We start from the raw sequence: 22,690 nt of genomic DNA, 5'->3' as shown, positions 1-22,690 counted from the left end.
GCCAGCCCAGGTTACTGTATCCAGCAAAATTCTCAATTAACTTAGATGGAGAAACCAAGATATTCCATGACAAAACCAAATTTACACAATATCTTTCCACAAATCCAGCCCTACAAAGGATAATAAATGGTAAAGCCCAACACAAGGAGGCAAGCTACACCCTAGAAAAAGCAAAAAACTAATCCTTTTGCAACAAAACAAAGAGAAGACAAGCACACAAACATACTCTCACATCCAAATATGAATATAACAGGAAGCAACAATCACTATTCCTTAATATCTCTCAACATCAATGGACTCAACTCCCCAATAAAAAGAAATAGATTAACAAACTGGATATGCAATGAGGACCCAACATTTTGCTGCCTACAGGAAACACACCTCAGAGACAAAGACAGACACTACCTCAGAGTGAAAGGCTGGAAAACAACTTTCCAAGCAAATGGTCTGAAGAAGCAAGCTGGAGTAGCCATTCTAATATCGAATAAAATCAATTTTCAACTAAAAGTCATCAAAAAAGATAAGGAAGGACACTTCATTTTCATCACAAGAAAAATCCACCAAGATGAACTCTCAATCCTAAATATCTATACTCCAAATACAAGGGCACCTACATACATTAAAAAAAAAAACCTTACTAAAGCTAAAAGCACACATTACACCCCACACAATACTAGTAGGAGATTTCAACACCCCACTCTCATCAATGGACAGATCATGGAAACAGAAATTAAATAGAGACATAGACAGACTAACAGAAGTGAACTTAACAGATATTTATACAACATTCTATCCTTAAAACAAAAGGATATACCTTCTTCTCACCACCTCACGGTACTTTCTCCAAAATTGACCATATAATTGGTCATAAAACAGTCCTCAACAGATACAGAAAGATAGAAATAATCCCATGCGTCCTATCAGACCACCACGGGCTAAATCTGGTCTTCAATAACAATAAGGAAAGAATGCCCACATATATATGAAAGTTGAACAATGCTCTACTCAATGATAACCTGGTCAAGGAAGAAATAAAGAAAGAAATTAAAGACTTTTTAAAATTTAATGAAAATGAAGGTATAACATACCCAAACTTATGGGACGCAATGAAAGCTGTGCTAAGAGGAAATCTCATAGCTCTGAGTGCCTGCAGAAAGAAACAGGAGAGAGCATATATCAGCAGCTTGACAGCACACCTAAAAGCTCTAGAACAAAAAGAAGTAAATACACCCAAGAGGAGTAGAAGGGAGGAAATAATCAAACTCAGGGCTGAAATCAACCAAATAGAAACAAAAAGGACTATACAAAGAATCAACAGAACCAAAAGCTGGTTCTTTGAGAAAATCAACAAGATAGATAAACCCTTAGCCAGACTAACCAGAGGACATAGAGTGTGTCCAAATTAACAAAATCAGAAATGAAAAGGGAGATAAGAACAGAATCAGAAAAAGAAATTTAAAAAAAGAAAGAACAGAATCAGAGGAAATTCAAAAAATCATCAGATCCTACTACAAAAGCCTAGATTCAACAAAACTTGAAAATCTGGAGGAAATGGACAATTTGCTAGACAGATACCAGGTACCGAAGTTAAACCACGAACAGATAAACCACTTAAATAACCCCATAACACTTAAAGAAATAGAAGCAGTCATTAAAAGTCTCCCAACCAAAAAGAACCCAGGTCCAGATGGGTTCAGTGCAAAATTCTATCAGACCTTCATAGAAGACCTCATACCAATACTATCCGAATTATTCCACAAAATTGAAACAGATGAAGCGCTACTGAATTCCTTCTATGAAGCCACAATTACTCTTATACCTAAACCACACAAAGACACAACAAAGAAAGAGAACTTCAGGGGTTGGGGATTTAGCTCAGTGGTAGAGCGCTTGCCTAACAAGCGCAAGGCTCTGGGTTCGGTCCCCAGCTCCGAAAAAAAAAAAAAAAAGAAAAGAAAAGAAAAGAAAAAAAAAAAAAGAAAGAGAACTTCAGACCAATTTCCCTTATGAATATTGATGCAAAAATACTCAATAAAATTCTGGCAAACCGAATCCAAGAGCACATCAAACCAAACATCCACCATGATCAAGTAGGCTTCATCCCAGGCATGCAGGGATGGTTTAATATAGGGAAAACCATCAACGTGATCCATTATATAAACAAACTGAAAGAACAAAACCACATGATCATTTCACTAGATGCTGATAAAGCATATGACAAAATTCAACACCCCTTCATGATAAAAGTCCTGGGAAGAATAGGAATTCAAGGCCCATACCTAAACATAGTAAAAGCCATATACAGCAAACCAGTTGCTAACATTAAACTAAATGGAGAGAAACTTGAAGCAATCCCACTAAAATCAGGGACTAGACAAGGCTGCCCACTCTCTCCCTACTTATTCAATATAGTTCTCGAAGTCCTAGCCAGAGCAATCAGACAACAAAAGGAGATCAAAGGGATACAGATTGGAAAGGAAGAAGTCAAAATATCACTATTTGCAGATGATATGATAGTATATTTAACTGATCCCAAAAGTTCCACCAGAGAACTACTAAGCCTGATAAACACCTTCAGCAAAGTGGCTGGGTATAAAATTAACTCAAATAAATCAGTAGCCTTCCTCTACACAGAAGAGAAACAAGCTGAGAAAGAAATTAGGGAAACAACACCCTTCATAATAGTCCCAAATAATATAAAATACATTGGTGTGACTTTAACCAAGCAAGTGAAAGCTCTGTATGATAAGAACTTCAAGCCTCTGAAGAAAGAAATTGAAGAAGATCTCAGAAGATGGAAAGATCTCCCATGCTCATGAATTAGCAGGATTAGTATAGTAAAAATGGCCATTTTACCAAAAGCGATCTACAGATTCAATGCAATCCCCATCAAAATCCCAAGCCAATTCTTCAGAGAGTTAGACAGAACAATTTGCAAATTCATCTGGAATAACAAAAATCCCAGGATAGCTAAAACTATCCTCAACAATAAAAGGACTTCCGGGGGGGAATCACTATCCCTGATCTCAAGCAGTATTACAGAATAATAGTCATAAAACTATATGGTATTGGTACAGAGACAGGCAGATAGACCAGTGGAATAGAATCGAAGACCCAGAAATGAACCCACACACCTATGGTCACTTGATCTTTGACAAAGGAGCCAAAACCATCCAATGGAAAAAAGATACCATTTTCAGCAAATGGTTCTGGTTCAACTGGAGGTCAGAATGCAGAAAAATGCAGATCGATCCATTCTTATAGCCCTGTACAAAGGTTAAGTCCAAGTGGATCAAGGACCTCCACATCAAACCAGATACACTCAAACTAATAGAAGAAAAAGAGGGGAAGAATCTCGAACACATGGGCACTGGAGAATATTTCCTGAACAAAACACCAATGGCTTATGCTCTAAGATCAAGAATTGACAAATGGGATCTCATAATACTACAAAGCTTCTGTAAGGCAAAGGACATTGTTGTTAGGACAAAATGGCAACCAACAGATTGGGAAAAGATCTTTACTAATCCTACAACTGATAGAGGGCTCATATCCAAAATATACAAAGAACTCATGAAGTTAGACTGCAGGGAGACAAATAACCCTATTAAAAATGGGGTTCAGAGCTAAACAATGAATTCACAGCTGAGAAATGCTGAATGGCTGAGAAGCACCTAAAGAAATGCTCAACATCTTTAGTCATAAGGGAAATGCAAATTCCCTTATGAGATTCTACTTCACAGCAGTGAGAATGGCTAAGATCAAAAATTCCAGTGACAGCAGATGCTGGCGAGGATGTGGAGAAAGAGGAACACTCCTCCATTGTTGGTGGGATTGCAGACTGGTACAACCATTCTGGAAATCAGTCTGGAGGTTCTTCAGAAAATTGGACATTGAACTGCCTGAGGATCCAGCTATACGTCTCTTGGGCATGTACCCAAAAGATGCCCCAACTTATAAAAAAGACACGTGCTCCACTATGTTCATAGCAGCCTTATTTATAATAGCCAGAAGCTGGAAAGAACCCAGATGCCCTTCAACAGAGGAATGGATACAGAAAATGTGGTACATCTACACATGGAATACTACTCAGCTATCAAAAACAATGACTTTGTGAAATTCATAGGTAAATGGATGGAACTGGAAAATATAATCCTGAGTGAGGTAACCCAATCACAGAAAAACACACATGGTATGCACTCACTGATAAGTGGATATTAGCCCAAATGCTCGAATTACCTTAAATGTACAGAACACATGAAACTCAAGAAGGATGACCAAAAAGTGGATGCTTCACTCCTTCTTTAAAAGGGGAACAAGAATACCCTTGCAGGGCATAGGGAGGCAAAGTTTAGAACAGAGGCAGAAGTAACACCTATTCAGAGCCTGCCCCACATGTGGCCCATACATATACAGCCACCAAACTAGGTAAGATGGATGAAGCAAAGAAATGTAGGCTGACAGGAACCGGATAGAGGTCTCTCTTGAGACACAGCCAGAATATGGCAAATACATGGGCGAATGCCAGCAGCAAACCACGGAACTGAGAACGGGACCCCTGTTGAAGGAATAGGAGAAAGGACTGAAAGAGCTTGAGTGGCCTTGAGACCCCATATGAACAACAATGCCAACCAACCAGGGCTTCCAGGGACTAAGCCACTACCCAAAGACTATACATGGGCTGACACTGGGCTCCAACCTCATAGGTAGCAATGAATAGCCTAGTAAGAGCACCAGTGGAAGGGGAAGCCCTTGGTCCTGTCAAGACTGTACCCCCACTGAACGTGATTGTTGGGGGGAGGACGGTAATGGAGGGAGGATGGGAGGGGAACACTCATAGAGAAGGGGGAGGGGAGTGGTTAGGGGGATGTTGGCCTGGAAACCAAGAAAGGGAATAACAATTGGAATGTAAATAAGAAATACCCAATTTAATAAAGATGGGTGGGAGGTATATAGTGGCTGACACCTCTAACCCTAGTACTTAAGAGACACTTACATGGATCTCCATGAATTTCAGGCCAGCCAAGTCCTATATAGTGAGTCCCTGTCTCGAACAACAACAATACAAGGTAAAGTCAAATAAAATACCTTCACTAGAATGCATTCATTACCTTTTGGTTTCTGCCATTACTTAAGAACTGTGCTCTCAGTCTTGTTTTTAATACAGCATGTCTATACACAGCCCAGGTTGGCCAATTCATGATTCTGCCTCCCAATTACAGAGATTTCGTGGGAAACATCACTCACAAAAAACATCATTTATTTTTTACTCAATATTTCATTATGTGGTCTAATTTTTCAGGATTATTTTCTATGTAAATCTTCAGAAGTAACATTTTTATTGGATTTTTTTTACATTTTTTTCTTATCGTGTCACAACACCGATTGAAGTTAAACAACACATCACGTTGCCACTTCACCCAAAAGTGGTGTTTTCACTGTCCCTTATTTTTTTACATTTCAAATGTTATCCCCTTTCCCAGTTTCCCATCCATAAAACCCCTATCCCATCCCCCATCCCCCTTCTTCTATGAGAGTGTTCTCCCACCTACCCCTTCCTGCCTTCCCCCTCATTCCCCTACACGGGGGTGGGGGGGGGGTCCAGCCTTGGCAGGGCCAAGGACTTCTCCCACTGATGTCCAACAAGGCCATCCTCTGCTACATATGAAGCTGGAGTTATGGGTCCCTCCATGGGTGGTGGTTTAGTCCCTGGGAGCTCCAGGTCGGTTGGTATTTTTGTTGGTATTGGAGTTGCAAACCCCTTCAGCTCCTTCAATCCTTTCTCTAACTCCTCCAATGGGGACCCCATTCTCAGTTCAGTGGTTGGCTACGAACATCTGCCTTTGTATTTGTGATGGTCTGTCAGAGTCTCTCAGGAGACAGCTTTATCAGGCTCCTGTCAGCATGCACTTCTTGGTATCAGCAATATTGTCTGGGTTTGGTGGCTGTATATATATGAACTGGATATCCAGGAGGGGGCAGTCTCTGGATGGCCTTTCCTTCAGTCTCTGCTCCAAATTTGTCTCCATATTTCCTCCTATGAATATTTTTGTTCCCCCTTCTAAGGACTGAAGCATCTGCACTTTGGTTGTACTTCTTCTTCTTGAGCTTCATGTGGTCTGTGGATTGTATCTTGGGTAATCCGAGCTTTTGGGCTATGGTGTGCACTCACATCACTTATTTTTAACGCACGAGGAATAATAAGATGTCAAAGATACTTAAATACTGATTTTTTTTCTAATCTTTTCCTAGGTTCGGCTTCACAAAAAAAAAAAATCTGTAGATACCCGGCTTCCAGAAGCTACATTCACGAGAATACAGAGTAAAGTCACCATACACCACCTCATTGGCCTTAGAAACTTCTCCCAGTGACCAAGGGGGCGGGAACCGAACTTCTTCCTCCAACAGTAAGTCCTTGAGCCTTTCCCCAGATCTCCGCCCGAGGGCGCTCTGTGCGAGCTCGCTGGGGACTGCTCCGCTTGAGCATGGCCAGTTTTGCATGCGGGGCGGGGCGGTCCGGAGCTCCAGCGAGGCGGAAGAGGACCCGGAGCTGATATCGCTCTATTAGATTATAGAAATGGGCAAAGCAATTAAATAAATTAATGGAATAAAACGAAAGAGACATTTCCACTTTCTGATTTACACCCAATGTAAAGATGCCCCAGACGCCGGGAAGTTCTCCCGGTCAGCACATTTAAAGAAAAAAAAAAAAAGGAAACGGAAACGGAAATGGCTTCTCCGCCCTGAGCGCAGTGTTACATTTATAACCTTCCCCTCAGGGTGACTTTTCCGGGGCTGTCCTGAGTGTTGCCTGCCCAAAAATCTAAGAGGACTGAAACAGATACCTTCCGAAACTTTGTTTGGTGTTTTCGAGTAAGGTCTCCCGGAGTTTCTGTGCAAATTAAAACAGATAGAAGTCCAAGTAGTAAGGTCGGTGCTATATTTGCCATCCTTTTTATCAGGTCTGTGCGACAGTCTACCTTCCCGCCGCTTCTCCTTCGCTCCGCCCAAGCGGGACCTACGTTCTGTCAGGCGGCAGCCGAGCATTTTCCTTTTCTCTCTGAGCAAGATGGCTGGGGGTGAGGCTGGAGTGACTCTCGGACAGCCACATCTTTCCCGACAGGATCTCGCCACATTGGTGAGGTCTCGATTTGCGGCGAGAACGGAACAATGGGTTTAGGGAGTGGGGATGGACTATCCGAGGACCTGCAAATAAGGCAGCTCCCGGATGACTGGAGTGTGGGGTAAAGGAGATATCCTAGAGCTGGGCCTTCTAAAGCCTTAGAGTCTTAAGGCGTGCGTGCCAGCTCCACCGCCAGTAGCTTGTCTAGTCCCCAAACTGGTGAACGATTGTGAGACTTGGAATTCCTGGAGTTAAGCTTTGATTAAAAAATATAATGTAGATGATTAATATAGCGTAGAGTGTATGTTTAGCATCCACGCAGCCCTGAGTCCATCTGGAAAGGCGCATGCCTGTAATCATAGCACTTAGGAGATGAAAAAAGTCCTTAAGGTTTAAGTCAGTAAAGGATTGGAAACCACACTACACTGTGTTGGCCACTTGAGGGCTTGCTATGACTCCAGGATTAGGTGGCCTTTAATCTCCAGACCTCTCTTAGTGAGTGGACTTGTCTTGTGTGACAATGATGGGCTTGTAATGTTCTGCATGTTAAGGGGAAAGGACAATTTATCAGGAGAAGAGAGCTGTTAATACGGAGCATAGGGTTTTACCTGAGGAATATAAAGTCAAGAGAAAATTTGTGGTTTGTATTGATTATGTTTCACAATATATTTCATTGCAGGATGTTACCAAGTTGACACCACTTTCCCATGAGGTTATCAGCAGACAAGCTACAATTAATATTGGTAAGATTGCTTGAAGACTTGACTTACAAGTAGTCTTAACATCTTCCTTTGTGTAATTCATTGAGTAATGTGGATATTTATTTGGAAATTGTCCTGAGCAGGATATTGTGTCAAAAGAATGCTGTGGAGTCCTTGTGAACAAAATATTGCTACTTTTTTTTTTTGAGATATATGTATGAAAGAAAAATTTAATAGTACAAGGCAGTATGTAATCATACAGTACTGAATTATGAAGTGAAAATGCATTTTCTTGCCATACAGGACAGTTTATAGAAGTTTTATTTGATATATAAGCTATAATTAAGTCGAATTCTTTCCCCCTTAATTGGCACCTAATTGAGGTATATTGCTTGAGTGTAAAATATGGTATGGTTAGTTTTCTTGTTGGGTTTGGGGAGGAGGTGAGACAGTCTTACTGTGTGTTCTGGCTAGCTATTCTATGTAGACTGCCTGGCTTGGCATTCACTACATAGTCCCAGCTGACTTTTAACTCAAGACAATCCTCCTGCCTCAGAATTCTGACTAGGATTATGAGTGTGTTTTTTTGTTTTGTTTTGTTTTTGGTTGTATCAAAGTTTGTCATATTAATTGGGTGTGTGCTTGCTTGAATCTTTTTTTTTTTTTTTTTTGATGTTTTGGTTTTGTTTGGGGGGATTGTTTTAGTGGTTTTGTTGTTTTGAAATGGTAGCGCACGGGGTTGGGGATTTAGCTCAGTGGTAGAGCGGTTGCCTAGCAAGCGCAAGGCCCTGGGTTCGGTCCCCAGCTCCGAAAAAAAGAAAAAAAAAGAAATGGTAGCGCATATAAAATGAACCTGAATAATTTTTCAATCAAGATAGCAATTCAAGTGAACATTTAAAAATACCTAATTTTTGTTTGAAACAAAGTCTGTCAATATAGGCCTGACTGTCCTGGAACCCACTTTGTACAGCAAGCTAGCCTTGAGCTAGGGTTCACGTGAGTTCTTAGACTGCCTCTGCTTCCCAAGTGCTGGGGTTAAAGGTGTGCACTACCATGTCTGACTCTTAAGTTTTATGACACCATCCAACATTGTCCAGGCTGGTCTCAAATCCTGCTTCTTCCTCTCAATTATATACTCTACTAAAACTAGTCTGAAAAGATTTATAATGTGTGGAAATCAGGACAACTTTCAGGAATTGGTTCTCTTCCTTTACTATAGATAGGTTCTGGATATTGAAATCTGGCCGTAAGGCATTTGTGACAAGCGCTTTTACTTGTTGAGCCATTGTAATAACAGTTTGGGGATTTGTTTTCTTAAAAAAAAAAAAAATCAGAAATATTTTAATCCCAGATGTGAGATATGGGGCTGCTTCAGATTGTCCACAAAAGTGGACTCTGCTCTAGGTCTGTTTTTGCCAGCTGCGGATAGTTTCTTTGATTTGAAATTCTGGGGACTTTTCAGAGAGTCTAGACCCCTGAGATGCTGGGTTAGTAATTGTTGCTCCTTGCTCGCTGTTGGTCGTGATTTGTTAAGTACGTAAAGAAGAAATTAGATATCTGACAAAATCAAACTTGCCCCAAGGAACTTGGACCTCCATGCCCCTAATTATCGGAGTAGTCTAATGATAATGTTGTTCCCTTTCCAACCCCAGCTTTATTCTGTGATCTCTTTCCTGTCCTCTCTTACTAATGGTAGGTGGATAAAAGGGTGGAGAAGGGTGGAAGAGAGAACCCACAAAATAGCCAAAGAGAGCTACAAGCCATTTCATTAGCCCTATCACTGTTGGATTTGCATTGATGTTCTCAACACTCTGAAAAAAATATTTGGGGGTTGGGGATTTAGCTCAGTGGTACAGCGCTTGCCTGCAAGTGCAAGGCCCTGGGTTCGGTCCCCAGCTCCGAAAAAAAAGAACCAAAAAAAAAAATTTATATATATTTGATGTATTTGAATGCAGTTAATTTTGTTGTCTTTTGTCAATAGGTACAATTGGTCATGTAGCTCATGGGAAGTCCACCGTGGTAAAGGCTATTTCTGGAGTTCACACTGTCAGATTCAAAAATGAGCTAGAAAGAAACATTACCATCAAGCTTGGATATGCTAATGCTAAGGTGATCTTTGTACAATGAAACTAGAAACCATTTAACTTTAACATTTGCATAACTAGCAAACCCAGTTGTTTCTTTTTTCTTATAGATTTATAAACTTGATGACCCAAGTTGTCCTAGACCAGAATGTTATAGATCATGTGGAAGCAGTACACCAGATGAGTTTCCTACAGACATTCCAGGGACCAAAGGGAACTTCAAATTAGTCAGGTAACTGTTATGCTTAAATCACTGTTTTCTGCTTTGTGCTTTTTGAAGTACTTAAGATACTAAATTTAACTGATGAATGGTTTCATCGTTTTTCTGTTCTTTCCTTTTTTTTTTTTTTTTTTTATTATGATGTGGACCTCAGACCTGTTTTTTCATTTATATATATATATATATATATATATATATATATATATATATATATAGTGATAATAATTGAAAGGTAAGGTATTTTTTAAATTAAAAGTTCTACAAACTGAAAACTTGTATAAGAGAGCTAGAGAGGCTCAGCTGTTATATTCTGTGGCTGCTCTTGCAGACCCCAGATTTGATTCCCAGCATCTGGTGGCTCACAGCCATTTGTAACTCCTGTTCCATGTCCTGGAACTCACTCACTCTATAAACCAGATTGGCCTTGAATTTAGAGACCCTCCTACTTCTGTCTCCCAAGTGCTTGAATTAAAGGCATATGTGACTACTACCTTGTTGATGTATCTAAAATTACTTCTTTAAAACAAATGGGCTTGTTTCTGGACATTTTTCTGAATATGATTCCACATGTTGGTTCTTTAGCAGAGGGTGCTTATATCTAGTTACTAACATACTAACATCTTTGGGGATTGCAAAGCCTATAAGACTATTGTAAATAGATCAAGGGCAGAGTCAGATATTCATCTCAGGCCCAAAATTTAGGGAAGGAGGGGAAACCAGTAAATCTCAATAATCAGGATACTTTAGTGCAATTATTTTTTAAATTTATTCAATTTTTATAAGCAGTGCTGTTTTGTTTGCATGTATGTTTGTATGAGGGAGCCAGATCCCTAACTGGAGTTACAGACAGTTGTTAGCTGCCACGTGGGTGCCAGGAATGGAACCCAAGTCCTGTGGAAGAGCAACCAATGCTCTTTACCACTGAGCCATCTCTTCAGCCCCACTTTAGTGCAATTTTTAAAAATAATTCAGAAAACTATAATGAATAGGATATTAGAATTATGTTTTATTTAGATAGGGTCTCAGTGTGTATCCCTGGCTAGCCTGGAACTCAGAGAGACCTACCTGCCTTTGTTTCCTTCCCAGTGCTAGGATTACAGAGTGCGGGGATACTCCTTCAAAAAAAGTCACCAGTATCAGAACTTTAAATAAAGGCCAACCATGTTTCTGTTTTTTTTTTTTTTTGTTTTTTTGTTTTTTTGTTTTTTTTTTTTTGCTTTTATATGACCTGTTTTGCTTATTTGTAGTGGCAATTTTGGAGTTTCTTTAAAAAACATAGAAATAGGGGCTGGGGATTTAGCTCAGTGGTAGAGCGCTTACCTAGGAAGCGCAAAGCCCTGGGTTCAGTCCCCAGCTCCGAAAAAAAAAGAACCAAAAAAAAAAAAAAAACATAGAAATATTATATGGATATGTTTTCATTTTAGTCCCAGGTGTAGGATATGGGGCTGCTTCAGATGGTCCACAGCAGGTGACTATGATTTGCCTCATGCCCTAGCAGAGGTGTGATTTTGCCAACCATCGATAGTTTCTGCAATTGTGTGATATTTGGAGTTCTGGGGACTTTTCAGAGGTTATATAAATGCTAGGCCCTGGGAGGTGGGTGGTTGTTTGTTGTTGGTTGTTGGTCACAGTTTGTTAAGTAGCCATGCACAAAGAAGAAATAACAAGAAATTAGGTATCCTGATGTCGAAGAACAAACTTGCTCCAAGGAACTGGACACCCACTAATCAGCAGGAAGTAGTCTAACAATAACATCACCCTCTTTCTGACCCCTGGCTTTATTTAGGGATCTTTTCTCTCTCCCCTTTATCCTTTTTTTTTTTTTTTTTAAGTTTTTTTTATTTTATATATGTGAGTGCACTGTAGCTGTCTTCAGACACACCAGAAGAGGGCATGAGATCCCATTACAGTTGGTTGTGAGCCACCATGTGATTGCTGGGAATTGAACTCAGGACCTCTGGAAGAGCAGTCAGTGCTCTTAACCACTGAGCCATCTCTCCAGTTCCCTTTATATTTTTTTCTCTCATCTAGTATCCGAGTGAAAAAGGTGGAAGAACCCACAAAGTAGCAAACACCAGCTAGCTACATTTGTTTGTTTAGATCTATTCATTTAATGTATGTGAGTACACTGCAGCTGTTTTCAGACACACCAGAAGAGGGCATCGGATCCCCATTACAGATGGTTGTGAGCCACCATGTGGTTGCTGGGATTTGAACTCAGGACCTCTGGAAGAGCAGACAGTGCTCTTTACCACTGAGCCGTCTCTCTAGCCCTGGTTTGGTGGTTTTTTTGAGACAGGTTTTTTCTGTGTTGCCCTGGCTGTCCTGGAACTTGTTCTGTAGACCAGGCTGCCTACTGAGTGCTAGGATTAAAGGTGTTCACCATTATGCTTTTCAGGCAAACTATTGTGTTGTTTTTTTTTTTGTTTTGTTTTGTTTTGTTTTTTTTTTTTTTTTTTTTTTTTTTTTTTTTTTTTTTTTTTTTTTTTTGAGGGTTTCACAATTTATAGTTGCTTCCATCAGGCTGAAAAATCTCCTCATGGGAGGAGAGGGAAGGGTAACGGCTCATGAAACTTAAAAGGAACTTACAAGATGTATGGGTCCCCTCAGGAAGTTACGTAAGCAGTAGGCAAGTGCTGGAAAAGAGTGTTCAGTGGTATCGCTGCCTGCAGGTTGCCCAGGGCACTCTCACGATGCAGGTACCCAAGTCACCTGTGTTCCTGTAACACCTGTGGTTCCAAGGCTCAAGTTTGCTCGTGGGGTACTGCCTAAGTCCTCTCCGCGGCGGCAGCAACCGGGAAGATCTGCGCCGCTCTTTCCGGGAGCCTCCGTGCACCAGGGTTCCAGGTGGCGTTTGGTGTTTTCCTCTGGCGTCTGGATGTGCGCAGAGTGCAGTCTCTTCTGGTTTCCCAGGCGTGTCTGCCTCTCTGAAGGTTTAGCTCTTCCTCCCATGGGATTTGGGTGCAGAGAACTGTTTATCCGGTCTGTTTCCTTCAGGTTCCGGCGGTGTCTCAGGCGCAGAGGTCCTGCCGCTCCTGGGCCCTCCCCTACGGGAACCCAGAGGCCTTATACAGTTGCCTCTTAGGCCAGGGATGTGGGCAGGGGTGGGCAGTGTTGGTGGTCTCCTCCGCTCTGCAGCCTCAGGAGTGCCCACCTGACCAGGTGGTGAGGTCTCTCTCCCACAGGGTTTGGGAGCAGAGAGCTGCTGCCCAAACTATTGTTAATAGTCCTTTTTCTATTTAAAATTTTGAGGTTTTGATCACAATGGATTTTGGTATTAATTTTGAAGTTTGGTTTTCTTTACCCAAATATTGCATTTAATTTTTTTCTTTAGCACCAGGGCTTAACCAAAGCTCCCACCCCAGCCCCCATATGCTAGCAAGCAAATGCTTTACCAGTAATCTAAATTCCAGGATCTGTTTTACTGTTTAGGCTCCCTCATTAAAATGTGAACCTGAGGTACCTCTTTTATTGCACTCTGGTTCTAGCACTGGTCAGAGATCCTTCTTTTATATCTCTTTTGTTAGAGTCTCTGTCATAAGTACTCATCTCAGTTCTTCTATTACAAAAGCACGCATAAACTATATGTTTGTGTATGGGCTTGTGGTGGGCCAAATCTGAGGCCCATAGTTTTCTGATCCTTGACCCTAGTTTTAAGACCTGAAAAGTAAATTCTTATAAAGTCATGACTCTGAGTACCATAATTTTCAAGTCATGCTATCTGTCACTCCAGGTGCATAATTCCAGTTTTTCAGGGGCAGCAGTATTTTGGACAAAGTATTTTATCAAATGAAAATCCTCATTTCTTTTTAATATTTATTATTCTTAATTATATGTATGTGTTTGTCTGGTTGTGCTTACCTATGCACCAGTACCTGTAAAAGCCAGAGGCATCAGACCCAAAGTCTATAAACACCAAGTTTTATTTTATAACGTTGAGAACTAGCTCCCATATGATTTGATGTTAAGAAATCTATAGCTTGCTTATGGTTTTGATTGCTCTTAAGGCTGATTGCTATTTCTCAATCATTAGGCATGTGTCCTTCGTTGACTGTCCTGGCCATGATATTTTGATGGCTACGATGCTGAACGGTGCAGCGGTGATGGACGCAGCTCTTCTATTGATAGGTAAAGTCGTCAGAATGGAGAACTAACCTGAGTGGAATAGTTCAGGAAGAACTAAAACTTGGGGGCCATGTCCATCATCTAAGTGAGGCATAAATAGAAATGTGACTTGCAGGATTCCATTTCCTTCTAATAAATCACAAATAAATACTAAGCAAAAGAGTCTCGGGCTTTATGGATTCTGAGAAGTCTTATAGTATCCTAAAAGGAATATGATGTGCCATGTCTTATTTCCATTTAGAATTTGTGTTAAAGCGTATGTGTGTATTATGTAGATGTGTAATTGATTTATTTATAGTAATTGCCATGGTCTAGTAAACATGCAAGTTTTCAGAGTTAAAGCTGTTTCCTTATGTGTGCCCTTAAGAGATTTGACAGGTATGAATGTGATATTTTTAGGTATGCAAGAGGATATCGTATTAGGACACACGAACTGACTGAGGAGGGTAGCTGTTAGCATGCTGAGCAAAATGTGCCCATTGTGGATGAAATGCTGTTGCTTGTCTTCACAGGACTCTTGTTTAGGGAGTAGCTTTGAGGGTAAGCCTCTTCATAAGAGCTTGACTGTAACAGAACATACATAGACAAGATTGAGATAGAAGTCCTAAGCAAAAGCTCTTGAAGACACACTTGTTTACTGGAAGCTTCTTGCTTAGAATGAGTGTAAGGCTGCAGTGAATGAAGATCCAGTATAAACAGGGTTGAAAGTAGAATGTGCACGTAATAGAAAGCTTATCATTTTATCATGTAAGGGTTTAACTCGGGCAGAGGAAGAAATTTCTAATTTCATCATCACAAAAGTGAACGTGCTGACTGTTCAGCACTCACTGCCCAGTTATACTCCCTCCAGTCCCTCACAGCTAACAATCTACCTTCTGTCTTGAAATTGAATGGTCTGGATATTTCTAGTTATTCTTACATGTGTTTTTGGTTCTCTGTCAACTAGCTGGTAATGAATCGTGTCCTCAGCCCCAGACTTCAGAACACCTGGCTGCCATAGAAATCATGAAACTCAAGCATATTTTGATCTTACAGAATAAAATTGATCTGGTAAAAGAAAGTCAGGCTAAGGAACAATATGAGCAAATTCTCGCATTTGTGCAAGGTAAGAAGCTATAATGGCTAATAAATATATCAAAAGATCACTTTGGGGGCTGGGGATTTAGCTCAGTGGTAGAGCGCTTACCTAGGAAGCGCAAGGCCCTGGGTTCGGTCCCCAGCTCCGAAAAAAAGAACCAAAAAAAAAAAAAAAATGACTTTGAGAGATAATATACCTCATCTAAAACAAAGTAAATGCAGGTATCATAAGTGTTGCTTTTTCTACTCACTACTTGTTGGGATCCTGATAAAACTATAAATAGTATTTCTGAATTTAATGTACAAAGTTAAAACCGAAGGTATATTTTGGAAATGCTATCAATCAGATTAAATGTTTTAAATCCCAAGAGCTTAGTTTATATCTTAACAGTAGACATTTACATCACTGCCTCCCAGAAAAAAAAAATTCTTAGTAAAATGAATAAAAATTTAAAAGCAGTCTTTCTACTGGGCCTCATGGCACATGCCTTTAATCCCAGCATCCTAGACACTGGAAGGCAGACCTCTGACTTCTAGGCCACCTTGTTGGTGTATGTAGCTAGTTCTAGGCCAGCAAGGACTATATAAAGAGACCCTGTCTCAAACAAAAGAGCAATCTTTTTTTTTTTCCAAACAAATAAAGGTATTTATTTAGCTTTCAGGAAATTAAATAACAAAACCCAGAATAAAGCAAAACAAAAACCATAACATGAGATATGACTGATCATGTCCAAGCACAATAGCACTTATTAATGAATATAAAAATAAAATTTATTATTCATATTTTCTCTTCCCAACTTTTACTACATGGATGTCTTTAGAAGTTTGAGCTACCCAGCCCCTACCATGTGACAGAGATTATGGTCCCACAGGGAAATAAGTTTTTAATTCTTGGGGGCTTCATCAAAAGAGCAGTCTTTGCAGAGTTCCTTTCTCTAGTAGCCTTGCGTGTTCCAGTTTCAGAGAGGACATGACACATGTTACTGCTGACATTTGATTATTTTAGCCTTTCATTGCTGGGAACCCAGTTCTAATATGAAAAAGAATAATCCACGTTGATTAAAATCTATTTTTTGACCTATTTCTTTGACTATTTTTCTTGATGAAAAAATATATATGCCAGCCAGTCTTTCATTATCAGAGCCTGTAATTTTCTCTTGACATTTATGGAAAGGTTAATTACATGTTAGAAATCTTTAAGCTGGTGAAGTGCTCTTTCCCAGGAGTGTTCCTGTTTTATCCCTTTAAACACACAGCATTTTGCCTTTGTTAAATGGACCCATTGAAATAATTTAGCAGTTTTCCCCTTAGAGGACAAATGGTTCATTTTCAGCAATTAAGGTAGAATATTGTAATCTTTCTAGATAGACCACTTTCTACTTGTTGACTGGCATTTGTGTGTTTTAAGCCTCTATTAGCTTACTTTATCTAGCAACTACATAGACCAAGTTTTGTAAGACTCGAGGATTTTGATCTTTTTGAAATTTGTTGTATAGGAACCGTAGCAGAAGGGGCACCAATTATTCCAATTTCTGCTCAGCTGAAATACAATATTGAAGTTGTCTGTGAATACATAGTAAAGAAAATACCAGTGCCCCCAAGAGACTTTACTTCAGAGCCACGTCTTATTGGTAAGTGACAGGAGTCACATTTTGCGGGACTCTTCTGTGTTTTCATTAGTATTTTCTCTTTCTGCAGAAGTGCTGATAATTCCATAAAACCTATTTGAAATAATGTTTTGAGAAATACTGCTGATAGGTAGAGTCCTGAGTACAAAAGAAACCCTTTGTGCTGAGTATATTATTTTAGGCAGCCAACATGGAATAATGCACCATTTCTTAGGGAATTAGAAGCTGTTGAGATGTTACAGTTTCCATATAAATGATGTCATTGTACCATTGCTAAAAACCAAGAGGCTTAATTACACTGAGCTGTGGTTGCAGCAAAGATGCAGGAGCCTTTCAAAGGCTTTTCCAGGTCTTCATTCAGAGTCATTTGGGTGACTATTGTTGGAGAAAGTTCTCTTGGGTGATGTAAGAATAAGTCATATAGTCTTAGAATTGTTTTATTTTAAAAGTAAATTTGTACTGTAGAAGCCATAAAATACAAAAATTCTATATATAAAATACCAAGCATGGTAGCAAACACCTGGAATCTCAGTACTTGGGAGGCGGAGACAAGTGGATCTCTGAATTCAAGGCCTGCCTCGTCTACAAGGGTGAGTTCAAGTCAGGGCTACATAGTGAGAACCTCTCACAAAAAAAGTAAATAAAATGGCACACTGCATGTACCCAAGTACAGTCTCCTGTACACTTCATTGATTGACTTTTCTGGAGATGTCCAAGGTCTCATACATGCCAGGCAAGGGCAGTGCCACTGATGTACATCCAGTCCCTCCTGTGTGCCTTAAATAATAATAACTAATTATTGTAAGAGCTATGTCAATACTTACGATGCATAGGGCATAATGACCCTCACCAAAAAAGGGGGTGGGGGGAAGACTTTTGTGTTTATTACATACGTTTTTTTCTCCTTGGCTGGTGAATTACACAGAACCCTTAGATGTAAAGAGCAAGCCATGTATCTGTAGCGGCAAGTTTTTGCTACCCACCCAGGAACTATCTATCTTTGGACCTACAAATGAAAGACAGACAGACAGACAGACAGACACACACACACACACACACACACACACACACACACACACACACACACGCTATTTAACCTGCCTTACTAGCTCAGTGGCTGGGCACTTTGGGTTTTTTTTTTTTTTTTTTTTTTTTTTTATCTATTTATTTCTTATATACACAGTGTTCTACATATATATTTGCGTGTCAGAAGAGGGCACCAGAACTCATTACAGATGGTTGTCATCCACCATGTGGTTGCTGGGATTTGAACTCAGGACCTCTGGAAAAGCAATCACTGTTCTCAACCTCTGAGCCATCTCTCTAGCCCAAAGATTTTTTTTTTTTTTTTTTTTTGGTTCTTTTTTTCGGAGCTGGGGACCGAACCCAGGGCCTTGTGCTTCCTAGGTAAGCGCTCTACCACTGAGCTAAATCCCCAGCCCCAAAGATTTTTTTTTTTTTTTTTTTTTTTGGTTCTTTTTTTTTCGGAGCTGGGGACCGAACCCAGGGCCTTGTGCTTCCTAGGTAAGCACTCTACCACTGAGCTAAATCCCCAGCCCCCCAAAGATTTTTTTTAATGTATGTGAATACACTGTCGCTGTCTTCAGACACACCAGAAAAGGGCATCAGATCCCATTACAGATGGTTGTGAGCCACCATGTGGTGGCTGGGCACATCTAAGCCTCCCTCGCTAGCATGCCCCTCCTTCTGGTACTCCCGGCTCAACACCTTCTAAATCTACTTTTATCTTTGCTGCCCTGTTACCTTCTGTGAAGCCCATTGGTCTTTGCTACCCAAGACGCTTCTGAGCAGCCCTTCTAGGGGCTGCTTTCTGTTTACTCCTACATTTCAGGTGGCCTCCCCCTATAGCTCTAAATCTGTTCCTGTCTGTCTCTCAGGGATCATGGCGATTCTCTTAAATGCTACTGCCTCCTCCTCCTCCTCCTCTACCACTACCAACCACCACCACCACCCAGCAACTACTTTTTTCTTTAGCAGTATATAAAACACATCCCAGATCATTACATATAATTTTAACATTAGTTTCAAATAGATGTATGATATTCCATGGTAGAGACACTTTGATAGTACTGACATACTTGAATAAATCATCTTTTAATGAACTTTCAAGCTATGTCTTGAGTTATTTTTCTTATTACAAGTAAGACTTCAGCAAACATTAAAGCAATATCATTAGATTGTTTTTAGAAAGGTTAACTTGGAAAAGAATGTCTATTAGAGCTAAAATTATAATACATAGAAATGGCTTTAATTTGTTTTAAATTTTTCTTTTAGTTATCAGGTCATTTGATGTCAACAAACCTGGCTGTGAAGTTGATGACCTTAAGGGAGGTGTAGCTGGCGGTAGTATTCTAAAAGGAGTGTTAAAGGTACATTGGATTTGACTTGTTGTGCTGTACATTTGTTTATTGTGTATATATACGTATAAGTGCACAGTGCATAGGTAAGACAACTTTTCAGGGGTTGACTCTCTAGTATAATTTGGGGATTGAACTCAGGTTATCAGGCTTGATAGTTAAGATAGACACCTTTATCCTCTGGGCCAGCTCATCAGACCACCCTTAACTTAAACAGGCTGGCTTCAAACCTAGAGATCCCCTGCCTCTGCCTTCCAAGTGCTGGGACTAAAGGCATGTGCCACTATGCCCAGTGAAAAATGTTTTTCCATGGTGTCTGGTATTGAATATGGATTTGTCTTAGTCTTTGGAAGATGTTTGTCTGATCTCTAAATTTTTAGTTCTTTAGTGAATATGGGGCATATTTTATGTGACAACAGGTTTATTTGGAAATATGCAACACTTGAGTGGTTCTGACTTTAAATTTTTCTTTTAGATTTGTTTATTTCATAGATATGGCTGCTTGTCTCCATGTATATATCTTTCCAAGGAGACCAGAAGAGGGTATTGAATCCCCTGGAACTTAGAGGCAGTTGTGAGCCGCCATGTGGGTGCTGAGAACTAAACTCTGATCTTGTGCGAAAACAGCAAGTGCTCTTTAACTGTTGAGCTGTCCATCTCCTCTGTGCAAGTTTTTCCCTTCAAGAAAGAAAAGAGAGGGGCTGGAGAGATGGCTCAGCGGTTAAGAGCACTGACTGCTCTTCCAGAGGTCCTAAGTTCAATTCCCAGCAACCACATGGTGGCTCACAACCATCTGTAATGGGATCCAATGCCCTCTTCTGGTGTGTCTGAAGACAGCGACAGTGTACACGTATACATAAAATAAATAAATCTTTAAAAAAAAAAAAAAGAAAGAAAGAAAAGAGATGAGCATAATAGTACACACCTAAAATCCGGAGGCAGAAGCCGGCAGATCTCTGAGTTCAAGGCTAACCTCTTCTACCTAGTGAGTTGCAGGCCATAAAATAGGAAGTAAATAAAAGTAGTAATCTTGAAATTAGAGAAAAGATTACCTTTTTAGTTTTGTGGACTTTTTGTTATAACATTGGTAGACAAATAATAAATGTATTGTTTTATAATTCTCCTTACTTGTTTACAGGTAGGCCAGGAGATAGAAGTCAGACCCGGTATTGTCTCCAAAGACAGTGAAGGAAAACTCATGTGTAAACCCATCTTTTCCAAAATTGTGTCACTTTTCGCTGAACATAATGATCTTCAGTATGCTGCCCCGGGTGGTCTCATTGGTAAGGACTTTCCTCTCTTTTAGTTTGTAGAGGTTCATGGTACATTTTATAGGAAATATCAAAGATAGATTGTAAGGTTTGTTTTGCTTTTACAAACTTCTTTATTTTTATGTGTATGAGTTTATTCATATGTATGTATGTACAACATGTGTATACTAATGCCTAGGAATGCCAAAGAGGTCATCAAACCAGCCTGAAACTAAAGTTTCAGAAGTGGTGTGCTGCCTTGTGAGTTCTAGGAGCCAAACCAAGCTTCTCTACAACAGCATCAAGTGCTCTTAATTACTGAGCCATCTCTCTACCTCTCTTTGGTTGTGTTTGTTGTTGTTCTTGTTGTCAGGGGTGGGAGTTGTTTTCTTTGGGTTTTTTGGGTTTGTTTTTTGTTTGTTTGTTTGTTTGTTTGGTTGGTTGGTTTTTGTTTGTTTGTTTTTTTGAGACAAGGTCTCCATTATCCTGGTTGACCTCAGACTCATAAAGATCCACCTGACTTTTACTCTCAAGTGCTTTAATATCAATTAGAGGTATGCCCCCACCACAACGTGTTTTTAATTTTTAAAGAACTATTTATTTATTTATTTATTTATTTAATGTATGTTAATACACTGTCACTGCCTTCAGACACACCAGAAGAGGGCATTGCATTCCATTTTAGACAGTTGTAAGCCACCATGCGGTTGGTGGGAATTGAACTCAGGACCTCTGGAAGAGCAGCCAGTGCTCTTAACCACTGAGCCATCTCTCCAGCCCATTTGAATTTTTGACATAGAGCCCTACCGTGTATTTTTGGAAGTTTGTTTTGGTAGAAGATATTTATTAGCAATAATAGTTATTTCTGGCTATTGTTGTGACGTTACATTTGGACCTAAAGTCTAGAACATGCTAAGAAGGTATTCTACCACTAAGATATAGCCTTAGCCCTCTTTGTCCTTCTTATTTAAAAAAAAAAATAGATTACTATTTATTTTTATGTATGAGGATTGTGTGTGTTAGAAATTGAACCTGAATCCTTTGGGAAAGTAGCCAGTGCTCTTAATCACTGAGAAATCTCTCCAGCCTCACTTTTTTCCTTTAGAGAAAGGATCTCACAAGGTTACCCAGGCTGTCCTTGAATTCACTTATTACTCCACTTCAGGCCAAGCTAGAAATTAAGGTCTTCTGCCTCAATATATCCAATACCTGGAATTTCAGGTCTATGCTCTGTGCCTGGCACTCAAAACACTAGCTATATGTGGTTTGTTTGGGGATTCCGGTTGGTTGGTTTGTTTTACTATATTGTCCAAAGGCCTGGAATTCCCTTATTCAAATTGTCCTCCAGTAACTAGGACTATAGGTTTGTACCGGAGTGCCTGGCTTATCCTTACTGTTTGCTCATACTTTTGCACTTGTAGTGTGATTCCTTTTTATGTGTGCTTTGCAAATTTAAAGCTACTCAAAAATATCAGATTATATTCACACTGAACAAAAAAAACCCTTCCACTTAGGCATGGTAGTAAGTACCTGTAGTTATACAGATGGAAGTCTGAAGCAGGAGGATTGCCTTTAGCATAGAGCATTAAGACCAGTGTGGGCAGCATAACCAGACTGGAGGTATAAGACCTTACTTACTGAAGTTTGAGGTAGGGGTAAATCAAATAAGTCTTTGTACCACATGGGAATTACTAAAATGACTTAAGGGTTTTCTAATTTCTTAAAACTTTTCCATTGCTGAGAAAAAAGCAAGATTCAAAGTACACTTTTGGACTAAAGAAAATGTACACAACTCATTTTTCTTTTCTGTCACGTAATTAAAAGTTTACTCTAAGGACTGGAGATGTGGCTCGGTGATTAGGAATGTCACTGCTTTTGCAGAGGTCTGATATGAGCAGCTCTCAACCACCTGTAAGGTCCAGGAGAGCCAATACCCTCTTCTGGTGCCACACTTAACCTATGCAGATCCACACACCAATGCGTGCATATACTCAGAGCTTAAATAGAAAAGATAACAGCCAGAAGAGATGAGATGGCTCCATGTTTACAAGCATTGCTGCTCTTCCAGAGGACCCAGGTTCAGTTCCTAGTACCTTAAACAGCT

The 22,690-nt window shown here is 39.9% G+C and overlaps 1 protein-coding gene and 1 non-coding gene across 3 annotated transcripts in view; one reads left to right on the top strand and one right to left on the bottom strand.

Annotated features, from left to right (window-relative positions):
* Window positions 1-5,368: 5,368 nt before the first annotated feature.
* Window positions 5,369-5,468, bottom strand: LOC120099460 (small nucleolar RNA SNORA21). Its single transcript, XR_005498634.1, has one exon. It is a non-coding gene; the product is annotated as a small nucleolar RNA SNORA21 (small nucleolar RNA).
* A 1,341-nt stretch (window positions 5,469-6,809) lies between these two features.
* Window positions 6,810-22,690, top strand: part of Eif2s3 (eukaryotic translation initiation factor 2 subunit gamma) — a 23,645-nt gene continuing 7,764 nt past the window's right edge. The window contains exons 1-10 of one of the 2 annotated variants that reach the window (XM_063279877.1): window positions 6,810-6,873; window positions 6,963-7,138; window positions 7,803-7,866; window positions 9,806-9,933; window positions 10,019-10,140; window positions 14,162-14,256; window positions 15,200-15,358; window positions 16,827-16,961; window positions 19,254-19,348; window positions 20,475-20,619. In XM_063279877.1, the coding sequence (XP_063135947.1) occupies window positions 7,070-7,138; window positions 7,803-7,866; window positions 9,806-9,933; window positions 10,019-10,140; window positions 14,162-14,256; window positions 15,200-15,358; window positions 16,827-16,961; window positions 19,254-19,348; window positions 20,475-20,619 (1,012 nt within the window). In that variant the 5' untranslated portion in view covers window positions 6,810-6,873; window positions 6,963-7,069. Of the gene's footprint in view, window positions 6,874-6,962; window positions 7,139-7,802; window positions 7,867-9,805; window positions 9,934-10,018; window positions 10,141-14,161; window positions 14,257-15,199; window positions 15,359-16,826; window positions 16,962-19,253; window positions 19,349-20,474; window positions 20,620-22,690 lie in introns of those variants that run through there. The other variant, NM_001100542.1, reaches the window with a different exon arrangement.

This window comes from Rattus norvegicus, chromosome X (assembly GCF_036323735.1).
Source record: "Rattus norvegicus strain BN/NHsdMcwi chromosome X, GRCr8, whole genome shotgun sequence".
Classification (NCBI taxonomy): domain Eukaryota; kingdom Metazoa; phylum Chordata; class Mammalia; order Rodentia; family Muridae; genus Rattus; species Rattus norvegicus.
This window is presented reverse-complemented; position numbering and strand designations above follow the sequence as displayed.